A 22,429-nucleotide genomic window follows, 5' to 3' on the forward strand; every position below is an offset into this window, starting at 1 on the left:
GTGTCATTTCATAATACTTTTTCAGTTTGTATTCTGAGCAAATAATCCAAGAAGTTGGACTACATAAAGAAGAACATGACATCAGGATTGGAGGAAGACTCATTAACCTGTAATATGCAGATGATACAACCTTGCTTGCTTAAAGTGAAGATTGCTTGAAGCACATACTAATGAAGATTAAAGACTATAGTCTGCAGTATGAATTACATCTCAACATAAAGAAAACTAAAATCCTCACTACTAGACCAATAAGCAGCATCACAATAAATGGACAAAAGTTTGAAATTGTCAAAGATTTCATTTTACTTGGATCCAAAATCAACATCCATGGAAGCAGCAATCAAGAAAACAGATGTTGTATTTCACTGGGCAAATCTGCTGCAAAAGACCTCTTTAAAGTATTGAAGAGCAAAGATGTCACTTTGAAGACTAAGGTGCACCTAACCCAAGCCATGGTATTTCCAATTGCCTAATATGCATGTCAAAGCTGGACAATGGATAAGGAAGACCAAAGAAGAGTTGATGCTTTTGAATTGTGGTGTTAATGAAGAATACTGAAAATACCATAGACTACCAGAAGAACAAACAAATCTGTCCTGGAAGAAGGGCAGCCAGAATGTTCCTTGCAAGTGAGAATGTGCAGACTTTGTCTCACCTACTTTGGTCATGTTGTCAGAAGGGATCATTCCCTGGAGAAGGATATCATGCTTGGTAAAATGGAGGGTCAGCAAAAAAGGGGAAGACCCTCAATAGGGTGGTTTGACACGGTGGCTGCAATGATGGGCTCAAGTACAACAAGGATTGTGAGGATGGTGCACAACAGGGCAGTATTTAGTTGTGTTGTACATAGGGTCACTATGAGTCAGAGCCAACTGTGTGGCACCTAACAACAATAATGACTAATGAAGGAACCCTAGTGGCACAATGACTAAGCATTCAGCTTCTAACAGAAAGGTTGGTGGTTGGAACAAACCCAAAGCTCTTCAGAAGAAAGAGCTGGCAATCTACTTCCATAGGTTACAGACAAGAAAACCCTCTGAGGTAACTCTATTCTGTCATGTGGGGTCTTTATGAGCTGAAATTGACTGAACAGCACCCAACAACAACAACGACAAGTGGGAGTCCCTGGGTGATGCAAACAGTTAAGTTATTTGGTTGCTAACCAAAAGGCTGGAGGTCTAAATACACCCAGAAATGTCTCTAAAGAAAGGCCTGGTGTTCTGCTTCTGAAAAAGTAGCAATTGAAAAGCCTGTGGACCACAGATTTACTCTGAAACACACAAGGTCCTCGAGCATCAAGCACTTGACTGTAACTTTTTTTAATGACTCATGAATGTGCACATCTTTTTCTGGGCTTATTTGCCAATCACATAAATTCCTCTCTGTGTATTTTGTTTTTGATCAGTGTATTTATTTTATTTACAGTAAAATTTACTCTTTTTGATGAACATTTCTACGAGTTTTCACAAATTCATCATGTTTTTCAAGCACCACTATAATCAAGATTTAGAATAGTTCCAGAACCCTGAGGACTCCCTCATGCTGCCTTTTGGTAATCAAACCTTCTTTCTGGCCTTAAACCCAGGAAATCACAACTCTGATCACTAAGTTTGTAGTTTTGCCTTTCCAAGCTATCATTTTAATGAAATTATGCAATATATGGATTTTGAGCCTGTCCTTTTTTGACTTATTGTGATTCATTTGAGACTCATTCATTTTGTTTTGAGTATCAGCAATTCAATCCTTTTTATTGGTGAATAGTATTCAATTTTATGAATGTATTAATTTTTTTTTTATTCATTCAACAATGAAAGGCATTTGTGTTATCATATTTTGGTGACTATCAATACAGTTCTCGGAAGGAAGGTTGGGCAATCCTACTTCCGTAGTGATACTGCCTTGGAAACCCAAGGAGGGGTCGCTATGAGTCGGATTTGACTCGACAGCAAACAACAACAACAACAACAATCAATACAGTTTCTATATATAACCATGCAAAGATTTTCGTGTAAACAAAAGTTTTCATTTATCTGGGGCAAATTCCAAGGAGTAGAATGGCTGTGATTTATGGTGATTAGATGTTTAACTTTATAAGAAAGTACCAAAATATTTTCAAAGTGATTGTACCATTTTGCATTTCCACCACAAATGTATGAATATTTCAATTGCTCCACATTTGCAAGACTTAATATACTCATATTTTTTATTTTAGGTTAGCCATTGTAATAAATGAGTGACAAAAGGAATTGATTGACATTCCACCATTTCAGGAGGTAGTATATGATTAAAAACAAATGACTGAAAGAAGAAGTCCAAGCAGTACTGAAGGCACTGGTGAAAAACAAGTCTTCAGGAATTGACAAAATACCATATGAAATACTTCAACAAATATCTAATACTGGAAGAGCTCACTTGTTTATGCATAGAAATTTAGAAGACATTTACCTGGTCAATCAAATGGAAGAGCTTCACTTATACATGCTCATTCTAAAGAAAAGTGATACAACAGAATGCAGAAATTATCAAATTATCTTTAATATCACATGCAAATAAGTTTTCTTAAGATAATTCAAAAACTGTTGCTGCAGTACATCAATGTAGAACTGCCAGAAATTCAACCATATTCAGAAGAGGGCATGGAACAAGGGTTATCACAGCTGATGTCAGATAGATCATGGCTGAAAACAAAGAATACCAGAAAGATGTTTACCTGTGTTTTACTGAGTATTCAAAGGCATTAGACTGTGTGACTAATAATAAATTATATATAACATTGTGAAGAATGGCATGTGGAACATGTATTAGGCCCAAGAAACAGTTGTTTAAATGGAACAAAGACATACTATGTGGTTTAAAATTAGAAAGATGTATGTGTTTTCACTATACTTACTCAACAATCTGCATGGTGAGCAAATAATCTGAGAAGTTGGAATATATGAAGAAGAATATGACATCAGAATTGGAGGAAAACTCATTAACAACCTGTGATATGCAGATGGCGCAACCTTGATTGCTGAAAGGGAAGAAGATTTGAGGCATTTACTGATGAATATCAAATACTATGTTCTCTAGTAAGGGTTACACCAGAACATAAAGAAAACAGAAATCCCTTACGTCTTGACCAATAAGCAATGTAACGATAAACAGAGAGCATGTTGAGTTTGTCAAGAATTTCATTTTACTTGGATCTACATTCAATGCCTGTGGAAGCAGCAGACTAAGATGCACCTGACCCAAGCCATGGCATTTTCAAAAATGAAAAAGAAATGCAGCAGGAACATTGTTTTATCTGAATAATACTGTTGGTGAAGAATACTGAATATACTATGGACTATCAAAAGGATGAACAAATCTGTCCTGAAAAAGTACAGTCCTTAGAAGTATGCTCCTTAGAAGCAAGGATGGTGAGACTTGAGGGAACCAGTCTGTGGAGAAGGACATCATGATTGTAAAGTAGAGGACCACCAGAGAAAAGGGAGACCATCAATGAAAAGGACTGACACAGTGGCTACAATAGGCTCAAACATAGTAATGGTTGTGAGGATGGTGCAGGACCAGACAATGTTTCATTCTGTGATATGGAAGGTCACTAGGAGTCAGAACTGACTTGAAGACACCAAACAACAACAATACCTAAATAGTTGTATCTCATTGTGGTTTTAATTTCCTAATGACTAATGATGTTGAGCATCTTTTCATGTGCTTATTTGCTATCTGTATATATCCTTTGGTCTGTTTGGTTTTGACAAATATGAAAATCAATTGATAAAAGAAAGAATAATCTTTTCAATGAAGAGTGCTGGAACATTTGAGTGTCTATCTATCTATCTATCTATCTAAACTTCAATCTATACCTTGAGACAAAAATTAACTCAAAATATGTCATATATCTTAAATATAAGATGCAAAACTATACAAAATCTTAAAGAAAGTCTTTGTGATCAAAGGCTAGACCAGCATTTCTTGAACATGACTGTGAAAGTATGAGTCATAAAATAATAAATTGGTAAATAAAAACTTCTTCCTGATTGTAGTTATGGTTTCATAGGTGCATACATATGTCAAAATGTATCAAATATGTACTTTTGGACTTCATAAAAATTAATAACTTCTGTTCTCCAGAAGATAGTATTAAAAGACTAAGAAGTTTGGGAGAAACTATTTGTAAATATATGCAATAGACTTGTATCCATAATATCTAAAGGATTTCCAAATCTCAATAATAAGAAAACAAATAAACTAATATAAAAATGACCAAAAAAATTTGAACAGATACCTGACCAAAAATGATATACTAGTGAAAATTATTACATGAAAAATGCTGAATATCATTAGCCATTAGAGAAATACAAATTTAAACCACATAGTGCCTAAAGCACTTGACTGCTAACCAGAAGGCTGGCAATTCAAACTCACCAGCCACTCCTCCAAAGGAAGATGGGGCAATCTCTTCCATAGTAATACTGACTCGGAAACCCAAGGAGGGGTCACTATGAGTCGGGTCCGACTTGATGGCACATAACAACAACAACAAGAATGGCGAAAATCCAAAAGTCTTAATATACCAAGTGTTGGTATAGATGCTGAGTAAATGCAACTCTCATATCTCTGCTGATAGAAAATGTGAAATGGTATAACCTGTTTGTACAACAGTTTAGCCATTTCTTACAGTGTGATACGTACCCCTACTCTACGATTCAGCCTTTCCCCAGCAATAGCAAATCCATAATAAAAGGCCAGGTAGTGAGAAATGTTGTGTAGAAATTTTATAACACTGTAATACAAGGTGTCGTGTATTGGATTGTGCCCCTTCAAAATTCGTGTTGGAATTCTAACCACGGTACTTGGGAATGTAATCTTGTTTGGGAATAGAGTTTTCTTTGCTATGTTAATGAGGTCATATGACACAGGGGTGTGCTAAACCTAATCACTTCCAAGTTATAAAAAGAGCAGATTAGACACGGAAGCAGGTGAAAAGGGAGTTTGGAAGAGTTGTGTGTGTGTGTGTGTGTGGGGGGGTATATTCCATATGAAGATTGCAAAGGGACCCAGGAACACCAGGGCTATAAAAACTGAAAGAGACAAGGACCTTTCCGCAGAGCCCACAGACAGAGATAGCTGGTACCCTGAATTTGGACTTGTAACCTCCTGAATTGTGAGAAAATTAATGTCCTTCCTTTAAAGCCATTTGTAGTATTTGTGTTATCACAGTACAAGGTAGCTAAGATACAATGTAAGGAGTTAAAGAGTAATAGAAGTAGGTACAATTTTAATAAGATTTCAAGGAAATGCTATAAAGGGAACATTTAAATAGAAATATAAACAGAAACCAAGAGAAATGACAGCATCTATTTAAAAAAGTGCTGTGCATGAATGTTCATAGCATTTTTAAATATAGTTGCCAAAACTGGTGATGGATAAAAACACAGTGGTATATCTGAACAATAAAATACTACTGAGCAATAAAAACAAATGAACTACTCATGCGTGTTGCTACATGGAGAAATCCCAAAGTAATTGCTTATTGAAATAACCCAGACCAAGTAAGAGTATAGCCTGCATTATTTAATTTATATAAAATTCTAGAAAATTAAAACTAATCTATAGTGGCAGAAAGAGGATCAATAGTGCATGGGGGTGAGGGTGATAGGAAGGCATGAAAGAAAAGGATTACTAAAGGGGCAAGGGTAACTTTTATGTATGACAGATATGCTTTTTATCTTGATTATAGTTGCAGTTTCACGGGTGTATACATATATTAAAATGTATCAAATGTATACTTTAAAATGTGCCATTTAAAATATGTCCATTATTATATCTCAATTAAGTTGATACAAAAATATATTACAACGTACATGAAAAGTCAAACCATTGACTGGATTGAATATTTATATCAAAAAATATGTAAAGAAGTCCTACAATTCAATTCTGATTATCTTTTTATAACATTGCTGTTGTTATGTACCATGGAGTCGGACCCGATTCATAGCCACCCCTCCTTGGGTTTCCGAGGCGGTATCACTACGGAAGTAGATTGCCCAACCTTCCTTCCGAGGAGTGGCTGGTAGGTTTGAACTGCCAGCCTTCTGGTTAGCAGTCAAGTGCCTTAGGCACTGTGCTACCAGAGCTCTTATAACATAATAATCACCAATCCTTATAGAGTAAAGACTCAAATAGATATATCATTTAAAAATGTATATATAAACTGCTATTTGGTATATGAAAAAGTGCTTAAAGTTATTAGTCCTTATGGAAATAAAAAATTACAATACCACAGCATTGCATACTTATAAAAGTGATTAAATTTTAAAAGAATGACAGGATCCTGTGTTATTGAGGATTGGGATCAACTAGAACTCTCATACCTTTCTGGGAGAATGTAAAATGGTGCAACCTCTTGGATAGCTGACTATTTCTTATAAAATTAAACATAACCCTATTCAACAAATATGCAAAGGCATTTGACTGTGGATAGCATGTGAAGAATGAGAATTCCAGAATACTTAATTCTGTTAATGTGGAACTTCTACACAGACCAAGAGGCAGTTGTGCAAACAGAATAAGGGGATACTGCATGGTTTGAAATCAGGAAAGTTGTGCTTCAGGGTTGTTCCTCTCATCCTACTTATTCAATCATTACACTGAGCAAATATCCAAAAAGCTGTACTACATGGAAAAGAACATGGAATGCGATTTCAGGAAGACCATTAACAACCTGCAATATATATAGATGACACAACCTTGCTTGCTGAAAATGAAGAAGACTTGAAGTACTTACTGATGAGTATCAAAGACTACAGCTTTCAGAAAGATTTTACCTCAACATAAATAAAATCAATATACTCACAACTCAACCAATAAGCAACATCATGATAAATGGAGAAAATACTAAAGTTGTTAAGGATTTCATTTTACTTGGATCCATAATTAACGTCCATGAAAGCAGCAGTCAACAAACCAAACAATGTATTGCTTTGGGTAAATCTGCTGCAAAAGACCTCTTTAAAATGTTAAAAAACAAGTATGTCACTTTGAGGACTAAAGTGTGCCTGATCCAGATCATGGTATTTTTAATCACCTCATGTACATGTGAAAGCTTGACAATGAATGAGGGAGGCTAAAGAAGAATTGATCCATTTGAATTATGGTGTTGGGGAAGAATACTGAAAATACTGTGGACTGCCAGAAGAACAAACAAATCTATTCTGGAAGAGATGTATTCTAAATGCCCCTTAGAAGCTAGGATGGTAAGACTTCCTCTCAGATACTTTGGACATGTTATCAGGAGTGACCAGTCCCTGCAGTAGGACATAATGCTTGTTAAAGTACAGGGTCAGTGAAAAAGAGGAAGACCTTCAGTGAAATAGATTGGCATACTGCCTGCGACAAGAGGCTCAAACATAGCAATGATTATGAGGATGGCATGGGTCTGAGCACTGTTTCATTCTATTGCTCACAGGGTTGCTATGAGTCATAAGCAATTCGACAGCACTTAACCAGAAAAATCCTATGACCCAGCAATTACACATGTAGGTGTTTATACCTAATTAATCAAAACCCATGCCCTGAAATGTTGTTGCTGTTGTTATGTGCCATCGAGTTGGATCCGACTCTTAGCGACCCCCTCTTTGGGTTGCCGAGGCAGTATCACTACGGAAGTAAATTGCCCAACCTTCTTTCTGAGGAGTGGCTGGTGGGTTTGAACTTCCAGCCTTCTAGTTAGCAGTCAAGTGCCTTAGGCACTATGCTACCAGAGCTCCCCCTCAAATGTTAGTGCATAATAATATTCATAGCAGCTTTATTTATCATAGCTAAAAAATTGAATACAACCGAAATGTCCATCAAAGGTATTCATACTATGGAATGGTACTCAGCAATTACAATAAACAAGCTATTAATTTACTTAACTACATGCACAAATTGCAAAAATATGTTGAGCAAAAGAAACCAGACAAAATAGCATACATAGTTTGTGATTCCATTTATATAAAATTTTAAAGGGAGCTCTGGTAGCATGGTGCCTAAGGCACTTGACCGCTAACCAGGAGGCTGGCAGTTCAAACTCACCAGCCCCTCCTCAGAAGGAAGGTTGGACAATCTACTTCTGTAGTGATACTGCCTCGGAAACCCAAGGAGGGGTTGTTATGAGGTGGGTCTGACATGACAGCACATAACAACAACAACAACAAAGTTCTAAAATAGTCAAAACTATTGGGGAGAGAAATTAAAATAATAGTTTTGTCTGGTAAGACTGGAATAAGGTTTGATTGGGAAGGATCATGAGGGAATTTTCTGGTATGAGGGAAATGAAGTATATCTTAACATGCTTGTGACTTACACAGCTTATGCATTTGTCAAACTCATCACATTGTACACTTAACATTAATTCACGTCACTGAGTCCTAGTTACAGAGTGCTGTGGTAACAAGAACAACAAATCACAAGTGGGCAGATTCAAAGAACTTTTTTTTTTTTTTTTTCTCACAGTTTTAGAGGCTAAGAGTCCAAATCATAGACTTGATCATGCCAACTCCTTCTGTGGGCCTCTTTTGTTTCTGGTGTCTGCCAGCAATTTTTGGCATTCTTTACTTGTACACAGGTCCTCATATCATGACTGTCTTCCCCCTGTGTGTGTTTCTCTGTTTACCTGTACCTACCTTTATAAGACACCATTCAGGAGGGATTAAGTTTAGGGCTGACCCAACTCCAATATGACCTAATTAACATAAAAAAGAAAACTCCTATTTCTGAACAGGGTCACCTACACAAGTATAGAAATTAGGACTTCAGGACATATTTCTGGGAGGGGGCATAATTTAATCCATAACGCACTGTTTGTTCACTATGCCTCAAAAAATATTTTAGGAAAAAAAAATATGATACACACAACAGAATAGCAATAATGAGCAAAAGGAAAAAAAAAAAAAAAAAGACTTGTAGTACCAAGTGTTGAAGGGAAGAGGTATTAGCAAAATTTTGGGGTAAAAGGCCAAATAGTAAACATTTTAGGCTTTGTGGGCCACATATAGTCTATTTTTTTATATTCTTTATTTCAACCTAAAAATATTAGCTTTTGAGTTATATTTGTAAACCCACGATGTAGATGAACTGAAACTCTTATTTAACATCAGGTATGTGTTTTACACATTATTATGAGTAAATTTAGAATTATGCTACTGGGAGTAAAACACTTCCAGTTGCATATGGGGAGTACAACCACTTTGGACAATAGTTTGGCTGTATCTAATACAGCTAAAAAATGTTTACTTAAGACTAAGTAACTTCACTGCAAAATATACACCTAAGTGAAATAATATGTAAAAGTTTTAAAAAAGGCACTGTGGTGGCTGAGTTTCTGTGTCAACTTGGCTGGGCCTGGTTGAGTGGCTGGGCAGCTGATGGTAGTTATTCCCAATGATGAGATTGGCAATTAACTCCATGGTAGAATCTACTGGGAGAGCTGAGTAGCTCTTAGGGATGTGGTCTGCTTCCCATACATAAGAAACAGCTTTGGGAACGGTCTCTAGCTTATGGCTCACTTGAATCCTGCATGTAGCCGCGTTGTTGTTCAACACACTGCCATGCTCTGCCGACCTTGGGACTTTCAATAGACTTGAATTAATGGCCTGTTGTGTGGTTTGGTAACATTGGGACTGTGATTTTTTATTTGTCAGCCTTGGGCTTGTCAGTCTCAGTAGCCAGCAACTGTCTGAGTAAAGAAAAGCCTCTAGCTCCAGTGGGCCGGGAGCAGGAGGCAGAGCTGAAGCCCAAGGTTGAGGAGCTTTCACCCAGCTCCTAGAGCCTGGCACTTTGAACTCAGACTGAAAGCCTCCAAGCTGTAAAAGAATAAATTCCTGTTTGTTCAAGCATCCCATTTGTGATATATTCTTGTCAGAGCAGCACTGGGTAACAAAAACAGGCACATACAAGAATGTTCATTACAGCTTTATGCATAATAGTAGTGAACTAGAAACAACCGAATTGTCCCAACAACTGGAGTACACATTGATGAATGTCACAGCTGAATGAAAGTAGTCAGATGTAAAGAATACAGTTATTCCATTATATGAATTTTAAGATTGGGTAAAATTGATCTATGATAAGAAAATCACAATAGCTATCTCTTGTTGGAATGGTATTAACCAAAGAGCATGAGCAATGTTACTTATTGCTGTTAGTTGCCATCCAACCAACAACCAATTCATTGCCGTCAAGTCAGATCCAACTCATAACGACCCTTCCTTGGGTTTCCGAGGCAGTATCACTACAAAAGTAGCATGCCCAACCTTCCTTCCAAGTTGCCATCCAGTGGATTCCAATTCAGCGTAACCCCATATGTACAGAGTAGAATTGCTCCATGGGCTTTTCAAAGTTGTGGCTTTATGGAAGTAGATCACCAGGCTTGTCTTCCAACACACCTGTGAGTAGGTTTGAACCACCCATATTTCCGCTAGTAGTTGAGTGCTCAGCCGTTTGTGCCTCCCAGAGATTCCTCAATATGGGTATATACATACATAAAAATGTCAAACTTTATACTTAAAGTATAAGCATTTTTTTCATATGTAAGTTAAAATGAAAAAGTACATTTTTAAAAAATTAATAAAAGCAAGATCTATTTATATTTGGAAGCACAACACAGAATCATTTAAGCTTACTGTCATCTAGTTGACTCTGACTCGTAGCAATCCTTCAGGACAGAGTAGAAAACTCCCTCACAGAGTTGTCAAGGCTATAAATCTTTACAAAGCAGACTGCCTCGTCTTTCTCCCACAGAGCAGTTGGTGGGTTAGAACCACTAACCTTTTGGTTAGCAGCCAAATCTGTTAACCACTACACCACTAGAGTATCTTTAGAATTAATTAGGTTTTCATAAAAACCCATAATGCCTGAAATTTTATAATACTTTGTATCTTGCTATAGATTACATACCGTAATTTATTTCTGATAGGATATAACTAATTTTTATTTTTACTTTAAAATAAAATAGTTATATATTTAGAGAAAATATTTATCTAAGTGTTAACACTTGTCCTTCCAAGATCTTTCTCATTTACAAGAGGAGTACCCTAATAGCTAAGAACACGTAAAAGATACTCACTTATTTATTCAACAAACATTTATTGAGCCCTGGTACTGTTAAAAAACTCACTGTCGTCAAGTCAATTTTGACTCATAGCAACCCCTCCTTAGGTTTCTGAGGCAGTATCACTACAGAAGTAGATTGCCCATCTTCCTTCCAAGGAGTGGCTGTTGGGTTTGAACCACCAACCTTCTGGTTAGCAGTCAAGTGCCTTAGGCACTACACCACCAGAGTTCCTACTGTTACTGGTACTGTTTGGCAGACACTTTATCGGATCTAGATATACAAGAGCAAACAAAACAATGATCTTAAATTTATACTCTATTGGAGCCACCAAATTGAAAAATTGTCAACTTTTTAATTTTAGGCATAATACCTAAAAAGTAATGATAATATTCAAAAGAATCTGTGTATCACCACACATCATTTAAGTGATGAACACAAATGAAATAGCTTAACGTGTCTTTCCTTTTTATTATTAAAAAAAAAAAAAAGTTCAGCATCTTACCTATATATTTATATCCTTCTTCCCCATTTACTATAGGTCTCAGCCAAGTTGATTTAAGTTGTGTGTTTTTAATCACCTTGGCACCTAGAGGTGGATAGAGTGTGAATATCATTTCAATGGCTTTGAACTTCTTGATTAGTTCAGAAAATCTTTCATGGTCACCTGTAAAAAAAAAGAAAAAAAGAAAAGAACACTAAAGCTTAAATTCAGATAATTTATAAAATGTGTAATGTGTTTCTTTTATGGAATAAAATTTGGATGCTAATAGTTACACCAAAAATAAGGATTTTCTTTGCCAAAATTGCTTCACTAAATATCTTACCATTAAGACAATTCCTAGAAAAAAATTAAGGAGTAAGAGCTTTACTAATATCATCTTAAAATGCTATCTATTTAAAACAATGCAGTTTATAGCCATGGAAAAATTGAAATAATCAGTGATAGCATTCACATTATATATACTATAACTTCATTATATATACTATAATATAACTTTATATATCTTTATTCTTCAATAAACTGTTCCATAGGGTTTGCAAGACTATATATCTTTACAATAGCAGATTGCCTTATCTTTATCCTGTGGAGTCACTGATGTGTTGGAACCATTGATCTTTTGGTTAGCTGCCAAATTCCTTAACCACTGTGCCACTAGAGCTCCTTTTTTCATTCTTGTTGTTGTTGTTGTTATTTGCCGTCGAGTTGGCCCCGACTCATAGCGACCCCTCCTTGGGTTTCCGAGGCAGTATCACTACGGAAGTAGGATTGCCCAACCTTCCTTCCAAGGAGTGGCTGGTGGGTTTGAACCGCCAGCCTTCCGGTTAGCAGTCAAGTGCCTTAGGCACTATGCTACCAGAGCTCCTTTTTTTTATTCTTAGCAGCCTTTAAACTATTAAGTCAGATTAATCTGGCAAAAATGTTGAGGAAATGTAGAGTGTAAGAAATGGGAATTACTGAAAGAATTAATATTCTTAGGTTATTTTTTAAAAGAAAATATAATAATGCATATTCCATAGTTTATATAACATATATAATCAATATATAATATATATATTAACATAGCATGAGCACTGGGCAGCACACATGGTTTGCGCTTGACTAGAAAGAAAAAGGTTGGTGATTTGAAACCACCCAGTAAAGAAAGACTGTGGAAGAAAGTCCTGGTTGGTGATCTACTGCTGTAAAATTGTTGTTCTTAGGCACTGTCCAGTCAATTTAGACTTATAGCAACTCCATGTGACAGAGTACAACTGTTCCATAGAGTTTTCTTGGCTATAATTTTTATGGAAACAACCACTAGATCTTTCTCCTATACAGCCACCAGGTGTGTTCCAACCACAAACCTTTCAGTAAGCAGCCAAGCACTTATCAGTTGTGCCACCAAGGGTCCTTCCATACAATTCATCCATTGAAAACCCTATGGAGCACAAGTGTACACTGAAACATGTGGGCTGTCATGAGTTGGAACTAACATTACAACAACAAATTTTACTATGTGTCGGGAATTGTTCCCAGTGTTTTAAAATATGAACTCATTTAATTTTCATGTGAAGTAGATCTCATAGAGTTGCCTTGGTGGCTAAGTGCCTAAGGCATTTGATTGCTAACCAGAAGGCTGGTGGTTCAAACCCACCCAACACTCCTTGAAAGGAAGATTGGGAAATCTACTTCCTCCATAGGGATACCTCATCAGAAATCCAAGGAGGGGTCTCTATGAGTCACAATCCACTAAACCACAGTGAGTCTGGTTTTTGGTATTTTTTTAGACCCCATAGGTATTATTTCCATTTTACAAGAATAAACTGAGTCCCAGAGAAGTTAAGTAACATTCTCAGTCTGTAAATGATGAAATTGGACTTGCATTATTTAAAGAACCTCTTAATTGTAAACACAGCTTTGTTATCTGAACATGATCTTCATTAACTACCCATTGCTGTTGAGCTGATTCCAACTCACAGTGACCCTATTAACTAGTATATGAGGAAACTAGAGTAAAAGATCATTTTAATTTCAAAAAAAAAAAAAAAAAAAAAAAAAAAAAACCTGGCTATGTCCCTTGGGCCTCCAATTTATAATCTATTTATTCATTTATAAATTGGTGTTCTAAAATCCAAGAAGGCAGTCTCCTAAAACAATAATTTACTCCAAAAAGGTGAGCAAGGAGACACTCAGAATGTAGATATCTACTCTTCTTGTGAAGGTAGGAATGGAATTCAATTCTTGATCCTTAAATCCATAGGAAATCATATGTGTTGCTCTGTGCTATCCAAACAATTCCAACTCATAGTGACCATATAAATGATAGAACAGAATTGCCCCCCAGGGTTTCTAGGCTGTTAATAGTTAGGAGAGCAGATCACCAGGTCTTTTCTCTTAAGGAGCAGCTCATAGGTTCGAACTACCAACCTTTCCAATAGAAGCTGAGTGCTTTAGCCAATTAGACACCAGAGGTCCTTAGGAAATCATATTAGTTTATAGCTAAACAACAAACAAAATAAGGAATGAAAATGGATCAGAACTTCTCTCATTAAAATAATAAAGAACAACAAAAAAGAAATAAAAACTAGCAGGAATAGCTGCCGTTTAGTGTGAAAGGACAAAATTGCATTTAATTTCCCTCTTTCTCCCCCACTTTATAGTTTTCAAAATCATTTATCTTAGGGGAAAAAAAAAGATGTTTAGTAACATTATTTGACAAGGTTAACAATTTTAATAAAGCATATTATTTTCCATAAAGGTAAATGTATTAAATTCAGGAAAAATAATGCCCATATTAAATCTAAGTTGTGGAGAATGTAGAACTCCCACTTTCTAAATTATGAGCTTATCCTGATTGAAGAAGATGAAGTAGAAAAACATGAAATCCATGGAGAGTTGAATTTACAGGGATATTATATTATAACATTAACTTTAGCATCAGACAAACATTGAAGGTTTGTAGCCAAAAGGCTTGCTAAAGTCACCATCTACCAAATGAGTAATACAAATGGAACCTGGAAGCTTATATAAACAAGGTTCTATGAATTTTGTTTTGGCTGAGTTTTTTTTGAAATATAACCTACTGCCATTGAGTCAGGCTCATAGCAACCCCTATTGGGTTTCCAAGGCTGTAAAACTTTATAGAAGTAGATTGCCTCATCTTCCGTCTGAGGAGCAGCTGGTGGGACATATATCTATATCCATCCATCTCGCCATCTCTCTATCATCTCTCTTTCTATGGAGCTCTGGTAGTGTAGTGGTTAAGGCATTTAGCTGTTAACCAAAAGGTCAGTGGTTCAAACCCCTCGGCTGCTCCTCAGGAGAAAGATGAAGTAGTCTGCTTCCATAAAGATTTACAGCCTTGGAAACCTTATGGGTATCTCTATGAGTTGGAATGTACTGAATGGCAGTGATATATATATATATATATATATATATGAAAATTTACAGAGCATATTAGTTTTCCATTCAATAATTCATAATCATTTTCTTTCATGATAATGATTACAAACTCCACAATATATCATCACTCTTCCCAGTTTCACCCTGTGTTTTCCTTTTCCATTCGTCCTTCTTTCCTATCCACTCCTGCTTTCTAAGGTTTATCCCTGGGCACATGCTGCCCTTTTGATCTGATATGGTTGATTATTCTAAGCAGTGTGTATTTCCCTGGTTCAATATAGGTCTGTCTATTGTTTGGCTGAGAGTTGAGCCACAAGGGTGAGTTCAGTTGCAGGTTTGAAAGGTGTCTAAGGGCCATAGTCTGAGGGGTTACACCAGTCCTTTTATCAGACCAGGAAAGGTGGTCACTGTATTATTTTGAACTTTGCTCCACATTGTTTCCCACTTTATTCAGGACCTCTTATTGCAATCCCTTTCAGAGTGGTCAGCAGTGGTAGTGGGGCACTATCTAGTTCTCTTCTCAGAGTCATTATGGCTGGGGTTTGTGTGGTCTACTAGTTTTTGGACTAATTGTTTCCATACATTTTTGATGTCTTGTTTTTGATTCTTCTTTGCTTCAGATGGAGAGAGGCCAATAGTTGCACCTAAATGACCTCTTACAAGTTTTTAAGACTCCAGGAACCGCTTACTAAAGCAGGAATGTAGAACATTGTCATTGTGGGCTACCCTATGAAAATTTACCTCGATATCCCCAAGACTCTGCTCCTGAGCTCTGAGGCCCAGAAACTCATTCACTCAAAGTGGTTAGTTATGAGTAAGAAGTTTCATAACTTTGTCCCCTGTATGCTCTAATATATTCATTGTGATATTTGCAGCACAGGTAAATATACATGTAGAAATATCCTCTGTCAAACCTATACATATTCATGGGTATAGTTCAATTTGATGCAGGAAGCATCAAAAGAAGATGGAAGGAATACACAGAGTCACTGTACCAAAAGGAACTAGTCAATCTTCCTCCATTTCAGGAGGTGGCATATTCAAGAACCAATGGTATTGAAGGAAGAAGTTGAAGCCGTGCTGAAGGAATGGGTGAAGAGCAAGGCTCCAGGAATTGATGGAATACCCACTGAGATGTTTCAACAAACAGATGCCCCACTGGAGGCACTCACCTGGTTATGACAAGAGATTTGAAAGACAGCTACCTGGCCAACTGACTGGAAGAGATCCATATTTGTACCCATCCAAAGAAAGGTGATCCCACAGAATGTGGACATTATTGAATAATATCAATAATATCACACGCAAGTAAAATATTACTGAAGATTTCAGAAATGATTGCAACAGTTTATTGATAGAGAACTTCCAGAGGTGCAGGCTTGATTCATAAGAGGATGTGGAACAAGGTATATCATTGCTGATATCAAATGGATCTTGGCTCAAAGTAAAGAATACCAGAAAGATGTTTACTTGTGTTTTATTGACTATGCAAAAGCATTGGATAGTATGGATCATAACAAATTGTGGATAACATTGAGAAGAATGGGAATTCCAAGAACACTTACTTGTACTCATGAGGAATCTGAACATAGACCAGGAGGCTGTTGTTCAAACAGAAAAAGGGAACACTGCATGGTTTAAAATCAAGAAGGGTGTGTGTCAGGGTTGTATCCTTTCACCATACTTATTCAATCTGTATGCTGAGTAAACATTCGAGAAGCTGGACTATATGAGGAAGAATGTGGCATCAGGATTGGACAAAGAATCATTAACAATCTGTGATATGTTGACAATACAACTTTGTTTGCTGAAGGTGAGGATGACTTGGAGTACTTACTGATGAAGACTGAAGAGTACAGTCTGCAGTATGGATTACATCTCAATATAAAGAAAACAAATATCCTCACAAGTGGATCTATAAGCAGCATTATAATAAATAGAGAAAAGACTGAAGTTGTCAAAGACTTCACATTGCTTGGTTCTACAATTGATGTCAATGGAAGCAGCAGTCAGGACATGATACAACATATAGCACTGGGCAAATTGCCTGCAAAGGACCTCTTTCAGGTGCTGAAGAGCAAAGATGTCTCCTTGAGGACGAAGGTACACCTGACCCAAGCCATGGTATTTTCAATTGCTTCATATCCATGTGAGAGTTGGACAATGAATAAGGAAGACGGAAGAAGAATTAATGCTTTTGAGCTGTGGTGTTGGCAAAGAATGCTGAAAGCACTGTGGACTGCTAAAAGAACTAACAGGTCTGTCCTGGAGGAAATGCAGCCAGAATTCTCCTTTGGTCACATTGTCAGAAGGGACCATTCCCTGGAGAAAGATGTCATGGTTGGTAAGGTGGAGGATCGATGAAAAAGGGGAAGGCCCTCAACAAGATGAATTGACACACTGGCAGTGGCAATGGGCTCAAGTATAGCAAGAATCATGGAGCTGGCTCAGGGCCAGGCGGTGTTTCGTTCTGCTGTGCATAGGGTCACTATGCATTGGAGATGACTTGGTGGCACTTAACAACAACAACAACATACCTAGTAGTGGGATTATTAGATCACATTTTTCCATTTCCAACTTTTTAGCGACATACCAAACCATTTTCCACACTGGGTGTACAATTTTACAATTACACTAGCAGTGTATGAGGGTTTCCATCTCTTCACACCCTTGTCAGCATTTGCACTTTCTCTTTTCTTGCATTTTGCTGTTAATTCTCTGTGAGATGATATTTCATTATTGTTTTGATTTGCATCTCTCTAATGGCTGATAATCATGAGCATTTCTGCATGTGTTTGTTGGTCACATGTATGTCTTCTTTGGTGAAGTGTTTGTTCATGTCCTTTCACTATTTTTTAACTAGATAGTTTGTCTTTTTATAGTTGAGATTTTGAAATTTGGTATGAATTAGAGAGATTAGTTCCTTGTCCAGTATGTTGTTCCCAATTTTTTCCCAGTCTATAAGATCTCTTTTTATTTTTGAAGTCATTTGATGTGCATAATTGTTTAATTTTTAGGAGGTCACAGTCATCTAGTTTGTCTCCTACTGTTTGTGTGTTTTCAGTTCTATCTTCTACTGTATTGTTGCCATCCTTTAGGACCCCTACGTTTGCTCCTATCTTTTCTTTGATGATCTTTATAGTTTTATGTTTTACATTTAGGTCTCAGTTTTTTGTAAGGTTTTTTGTTTTGTTGGTTTTCTTTTTCAGGTCTTAATTTTTGTATATGGTGAGAGAAATGGATGCTGTTTCATTTTTGTGTAAATGGATATCCAATTATGCCTATACCATTTGTTAAAGAGACTAACTCTTCCCTATTTAATGCATTTCAGTCCATTGTCAAAGATCAGCTGACCACTGATGGATGGATTTATATCCGAGTTCTCAATTCAGTACAATTTGTCTCTGTGTCTGTCAATGTATGGCTACCAGGTTGCTTTGGCTACCATTGTTTGAAATTAGATTTTGTGATAGGGACATATGAGGCCTCCTACTTTGTACTCTTTCTTTAATAGTCCTTTGCTTATCTATGGTCTTTTTCCTTTCCATGTAAAGTTGGTGATTTGTTTGTCCATCTCTTTAAAGTATGATAATGGAATTTTTTGGGGGATTGCAATATATCTGTAGATCACTTTGGGTATTTTTGCTATTTCTACCATGTTAAGTTTATCCATGAGCATGGTATATTCTTCTACTTATGTAGGTCTATTTTGGTTTCTTGTAGTTGTGCTTTGTAATTTCTTTTGTGTAGGTCTTTTATGTCTCTGGTTAGATTTACTCCTTAATCCTTCATCTTGTTTGTATGTATTATAAGCAGTATGTTTTCTCTGAGTTCCTTTTCAGAGTGTTTTTTGTTAGGGTGAAGCAATCAAAATGATTTTGGCATATTAATCTTGCCATTTTACTGAATCCTTCTATTAGTTCCAGTAATTTTCTTGTTGAGGCTCTGGGATTTTCTACGTATGGGATCACATTATCTGCAAATAGGGATAGTTTTACTTTTTCTTTGCCAATTTGAATGCCCCCCCATCTCTTATCTTATTGTTCTGGCTAAGACTTACAAAACAATATTCTATTAGTATCATTTTTATTTTAGTTGGTTCTTTTGTGACATATCCTATTTCATTTTTTTACTTGAATTCTTCTTTGTTAAATTGTCCAATTGTTTGTCAACTGTATTAATCTTTTGAAAGAACCAACTTCTAGTTTTGTGGATTCTTTCTATTGTTTTCTGTTTCATTTATTTGTGTCCAAATCTTTATTATTTCCTTCCTTCTAGTGAATGTAGGCTTTTTTTAGCTATTCTTTTTGTAATTGTTGGAGATGTTGAGTTAAGGTATTAATTTTGGTTCTTTCCTCTTTTTTGATGGGTGTGTTTGTTGCTATAAATTGTCTTATGAACATTGCTTGTTATTATTATTAGCAACAGCACCAATAAATACTATATTTCACTGAGTATGACATTCCAGATTACGGTGGCTCCATCATTTGCTATACCACTCAAACTAAAAACAAACTCATTGCCATTGACTCAATTTCAACTCATAGCAACCCTCCCTCAGTTTCCAAGGCTGTAAATCTTTATGGAAGCAGACTCCCTGATCTTTCTTCTGCAAAGAAGCTGGTGGGTTCAAGTCACAAACCTTTTGGTTAGCAGTCAAGTGCCTTAACCACTATACCACTAGAGCTCCTTATAAATACTAGGAGTTCTATTCATATAGCTCTTTATATACCACTAGGAATTATGAAAAGACTGACAATTTAGCAATGACTTGACATTGCTCATACACATAGTACAACTTTAGATGTATTAAAATATAAAAATTAATAAAAGTAAAAATCAAGGTATCCAATTGCCTGATTGACAAATGCATTTGGCCAACAAATAATCATCTCAAACTCTGTATGCCTAAGCCAGTCCTGTGCCAGGGTTTCTTCTCTCAGTAACTTCTTGTTGCTGTTATTTGCCGTCGAGTCGGCCCCGACTCACAGCGACGCCTCCTTGGGTTTCCGAGGCAGTATCACTACGGAAGTAGGATTGCCCAACCTTCCTTCCGAGGAGTGGCTCAGTAACTAGTATCCATCTAATGGCACAGCCTACAAAACTGGGATGCTCCTTGATACTTGTCTCACTCCTCACTGTCAGCAACTAGAAAAACTGTCATTTATTTTTATACAAATGCCTTTGCTTCCTAATTGGTCTTCTCTAGATTACTCTTGGCTCCTTTATCCCTGTTTCTAAAGAGAAATCAGATCTTTAAAATATAAACCCTACCATACATTTTCCTATTAAAATGCATTCAGTGGCCTCCTGATGCTCTTAAAATAATGTCTGGCACTTTATTATGACCTCGAAGCTTCTGAATATTCTAGCCCCTCCCTCTACCTCCATTTATTTGTCCTGCCTTTATTTCAGCTTCTCATATACATCTTGTTTCCTCCTGCCTTTATTTCAGCTTCTCATATACATCTTGTTTCCTCCTGATCCAGAATCTTTGCAAAGGTGCTCTGTCTGTGTGATATTCTCCTTAAAAACCCTTCCTTCCATTACTTCATTCACTTTTACACCACTTTCATATCTTTCCCCAAAGTTATCTCTTCCTATTCAAAGTAGATTAAGCCTCCACACTAGGTGATCTCAGAGTTATTTCTCTCTGTTCTTTTTCCTCTATTATATCATTTATAATATTATTTATATAATTATTTGATTGATATCCATATTCCTCACAAAACTATAATCTCCAGCAGGGCAAGGTTCATCATTTTTGCTGACCATTGTAGCCCGAGCACCTAGCTCTGTGCCTGACACTTAGAAAAGGTCAATAAAGGTCAATAGTCTTTTTAAATTAATAACTGAATATGATGACAATTGCTGCCAGTATTTGGTAGGCAGTGTGCTAAACTGGTTACAAATATTAGCTCATTTAATCCTAAAATCACATGTACATTTTTATTACAGCAGAGTTCTTTAACCACTGCACCACTAGGGCACCTTACATGTATTCAATTTGTTGGCAATCTCATGAGTTAACTATTGTCATGTTCTTTCCATAATTAAAGGTCTTGAAGCAGAGATGTTACAGGGTATTTTCAGTTAGTGAGTGGTGGAGCAAGGATCTAAGCCCAATTCTGTCTAATTTTAAAATGTGTACACACACTCAAGATGCCTCAATATTTTAACACATTTTTCCTGGTATTATGGTACTCTTTGTGGCTTCATTCATTGCCAGGCAACTGGTGATCTCTCTCTTTGAAGCCTACTTCCAAATTTTCAAAATTCTTCAGCTGTTTCTTCCATAGTCTGCTGGTTAGCACTATCATTTCTCTCACAAAGCAGCAGCTCATAGTTGTTTTCAGTCAATTTTCTGATTCCAGCCTTCTCCACAATAACGCATTTTGTAGGGGTGATTGTAGAACCTTTGGGTCCAAACTACTATTCCTAGACTATTACCCACTGAGTTTGCTAGGAATTTAAACTTGTTTAAACTTGTGTGACCTCTTTAGTCACCTCTAGTTTTTCCTTCCTGACAAATAAGTGAGACTCAATATCCTTATTGTTCAGGGTGGTAAGTTGTCAGAGAACCCAAAGATGCCCTACTCTGTATCCCAAAATGGGCTTTATTTACTAAGAGTTAATTGACTCCCTCTTGCAGATTCTGAACTTGAATACTAAAGACAATATTTTACAGTTTACAGTTAGTTTTTAAGAAAAGTTAATTGTAACAATTTTTGAATTAGGAAATTGACATAAGGTTGTCAATATACATTCTACTAAGATCATGAAAGGAGCTCTGGTGGTGTAGTGCCAAAGGCATTTGACTGCTAACCAGAAGGCTGGCAGTTCAAACCCACCAACAACTCCTCAGAAGGAAGGTTGGGCAATCTACTGCCGTAGTGATACCGCCTCAGAAACCTAAGGAGGGGTCACTATGAGTTGGATCCGACCCCACGGCAATGAGTTTTTAAATTTGAGAAGATCATAAAAATAAACACCACCTATTATCACAATTGCTCCTTTATTATTACTCATGGTTATTTTAACAACAAAAATGCACCAACAACACAATCTCAGATGGATAAGAAATACTATACTTTTAATGGGGAAAACTTTAAACGTACATAAATTTTGAAAGTGTCAGTTTCTTCCTGATGTGCTTACCTTTAATGTAAATCCCAGCACCGATATACACTTAAAAAGGATACAGGTATGAATTGTTAAATTCAATATCAGTCCAAAGTGCATCATGGAGATTTTGGTGGAAAACAAGGTTTTAATAATTACTTTATGTTATTGAACCAAATGGCAGATTTAGTTATTAAAGTCTACTATTGATAAGTGTGTTGGATGGGGTTCTCTAGAGAAACACAAAAACCAGCAAAGTATATATATATATATTTATAGAGAGAGAAAGAGAGAGAGAGAGAGAGAGATTTATCTTAGATAAATGGCTCACAAACGTA

General features: G+C 36.5%; 1 protein-coding gene across 1 annotated transcript in view; it reads right to left on the bottom strand.

The window, feature by feature from the left end:
* The window catches only part of IQCM (IQ motif containing M), a 735,830-nt gene that overhangs the window by 179,739 nt on the left and 533,662 nt on the right, over positions 1–22,429 (bottom strand). Inside the window, exon 15 of the mRNA XM_042782394.1 lies at positions 11,589–11,750. Coding sequence (XP_042638328.1) covers positions 11,589–11,750 — 162 coding nt within the window. The remainder of the gene's footprint in view (positions 1–11,588; positions 11,751–22,429) is intronic.

Source organism: Orycteropus afer, unplaced genomic scaffold (genome assembly GCF_000298275.1).
Source record: "Orycteropus afer afer isolate SDZICR_OR568_19922 unplaced genomic scaffold, OryAfe1.0 scaffold00297, whole genome shotgun sequence".
In the NCBI taxonomy this organism is placed as follows: Eukaryota; Metazoa; Chordata; class Mammalia; order Tubulidentata; family Orycteropodidae; genus Orycteropus; species Orycteropus afer.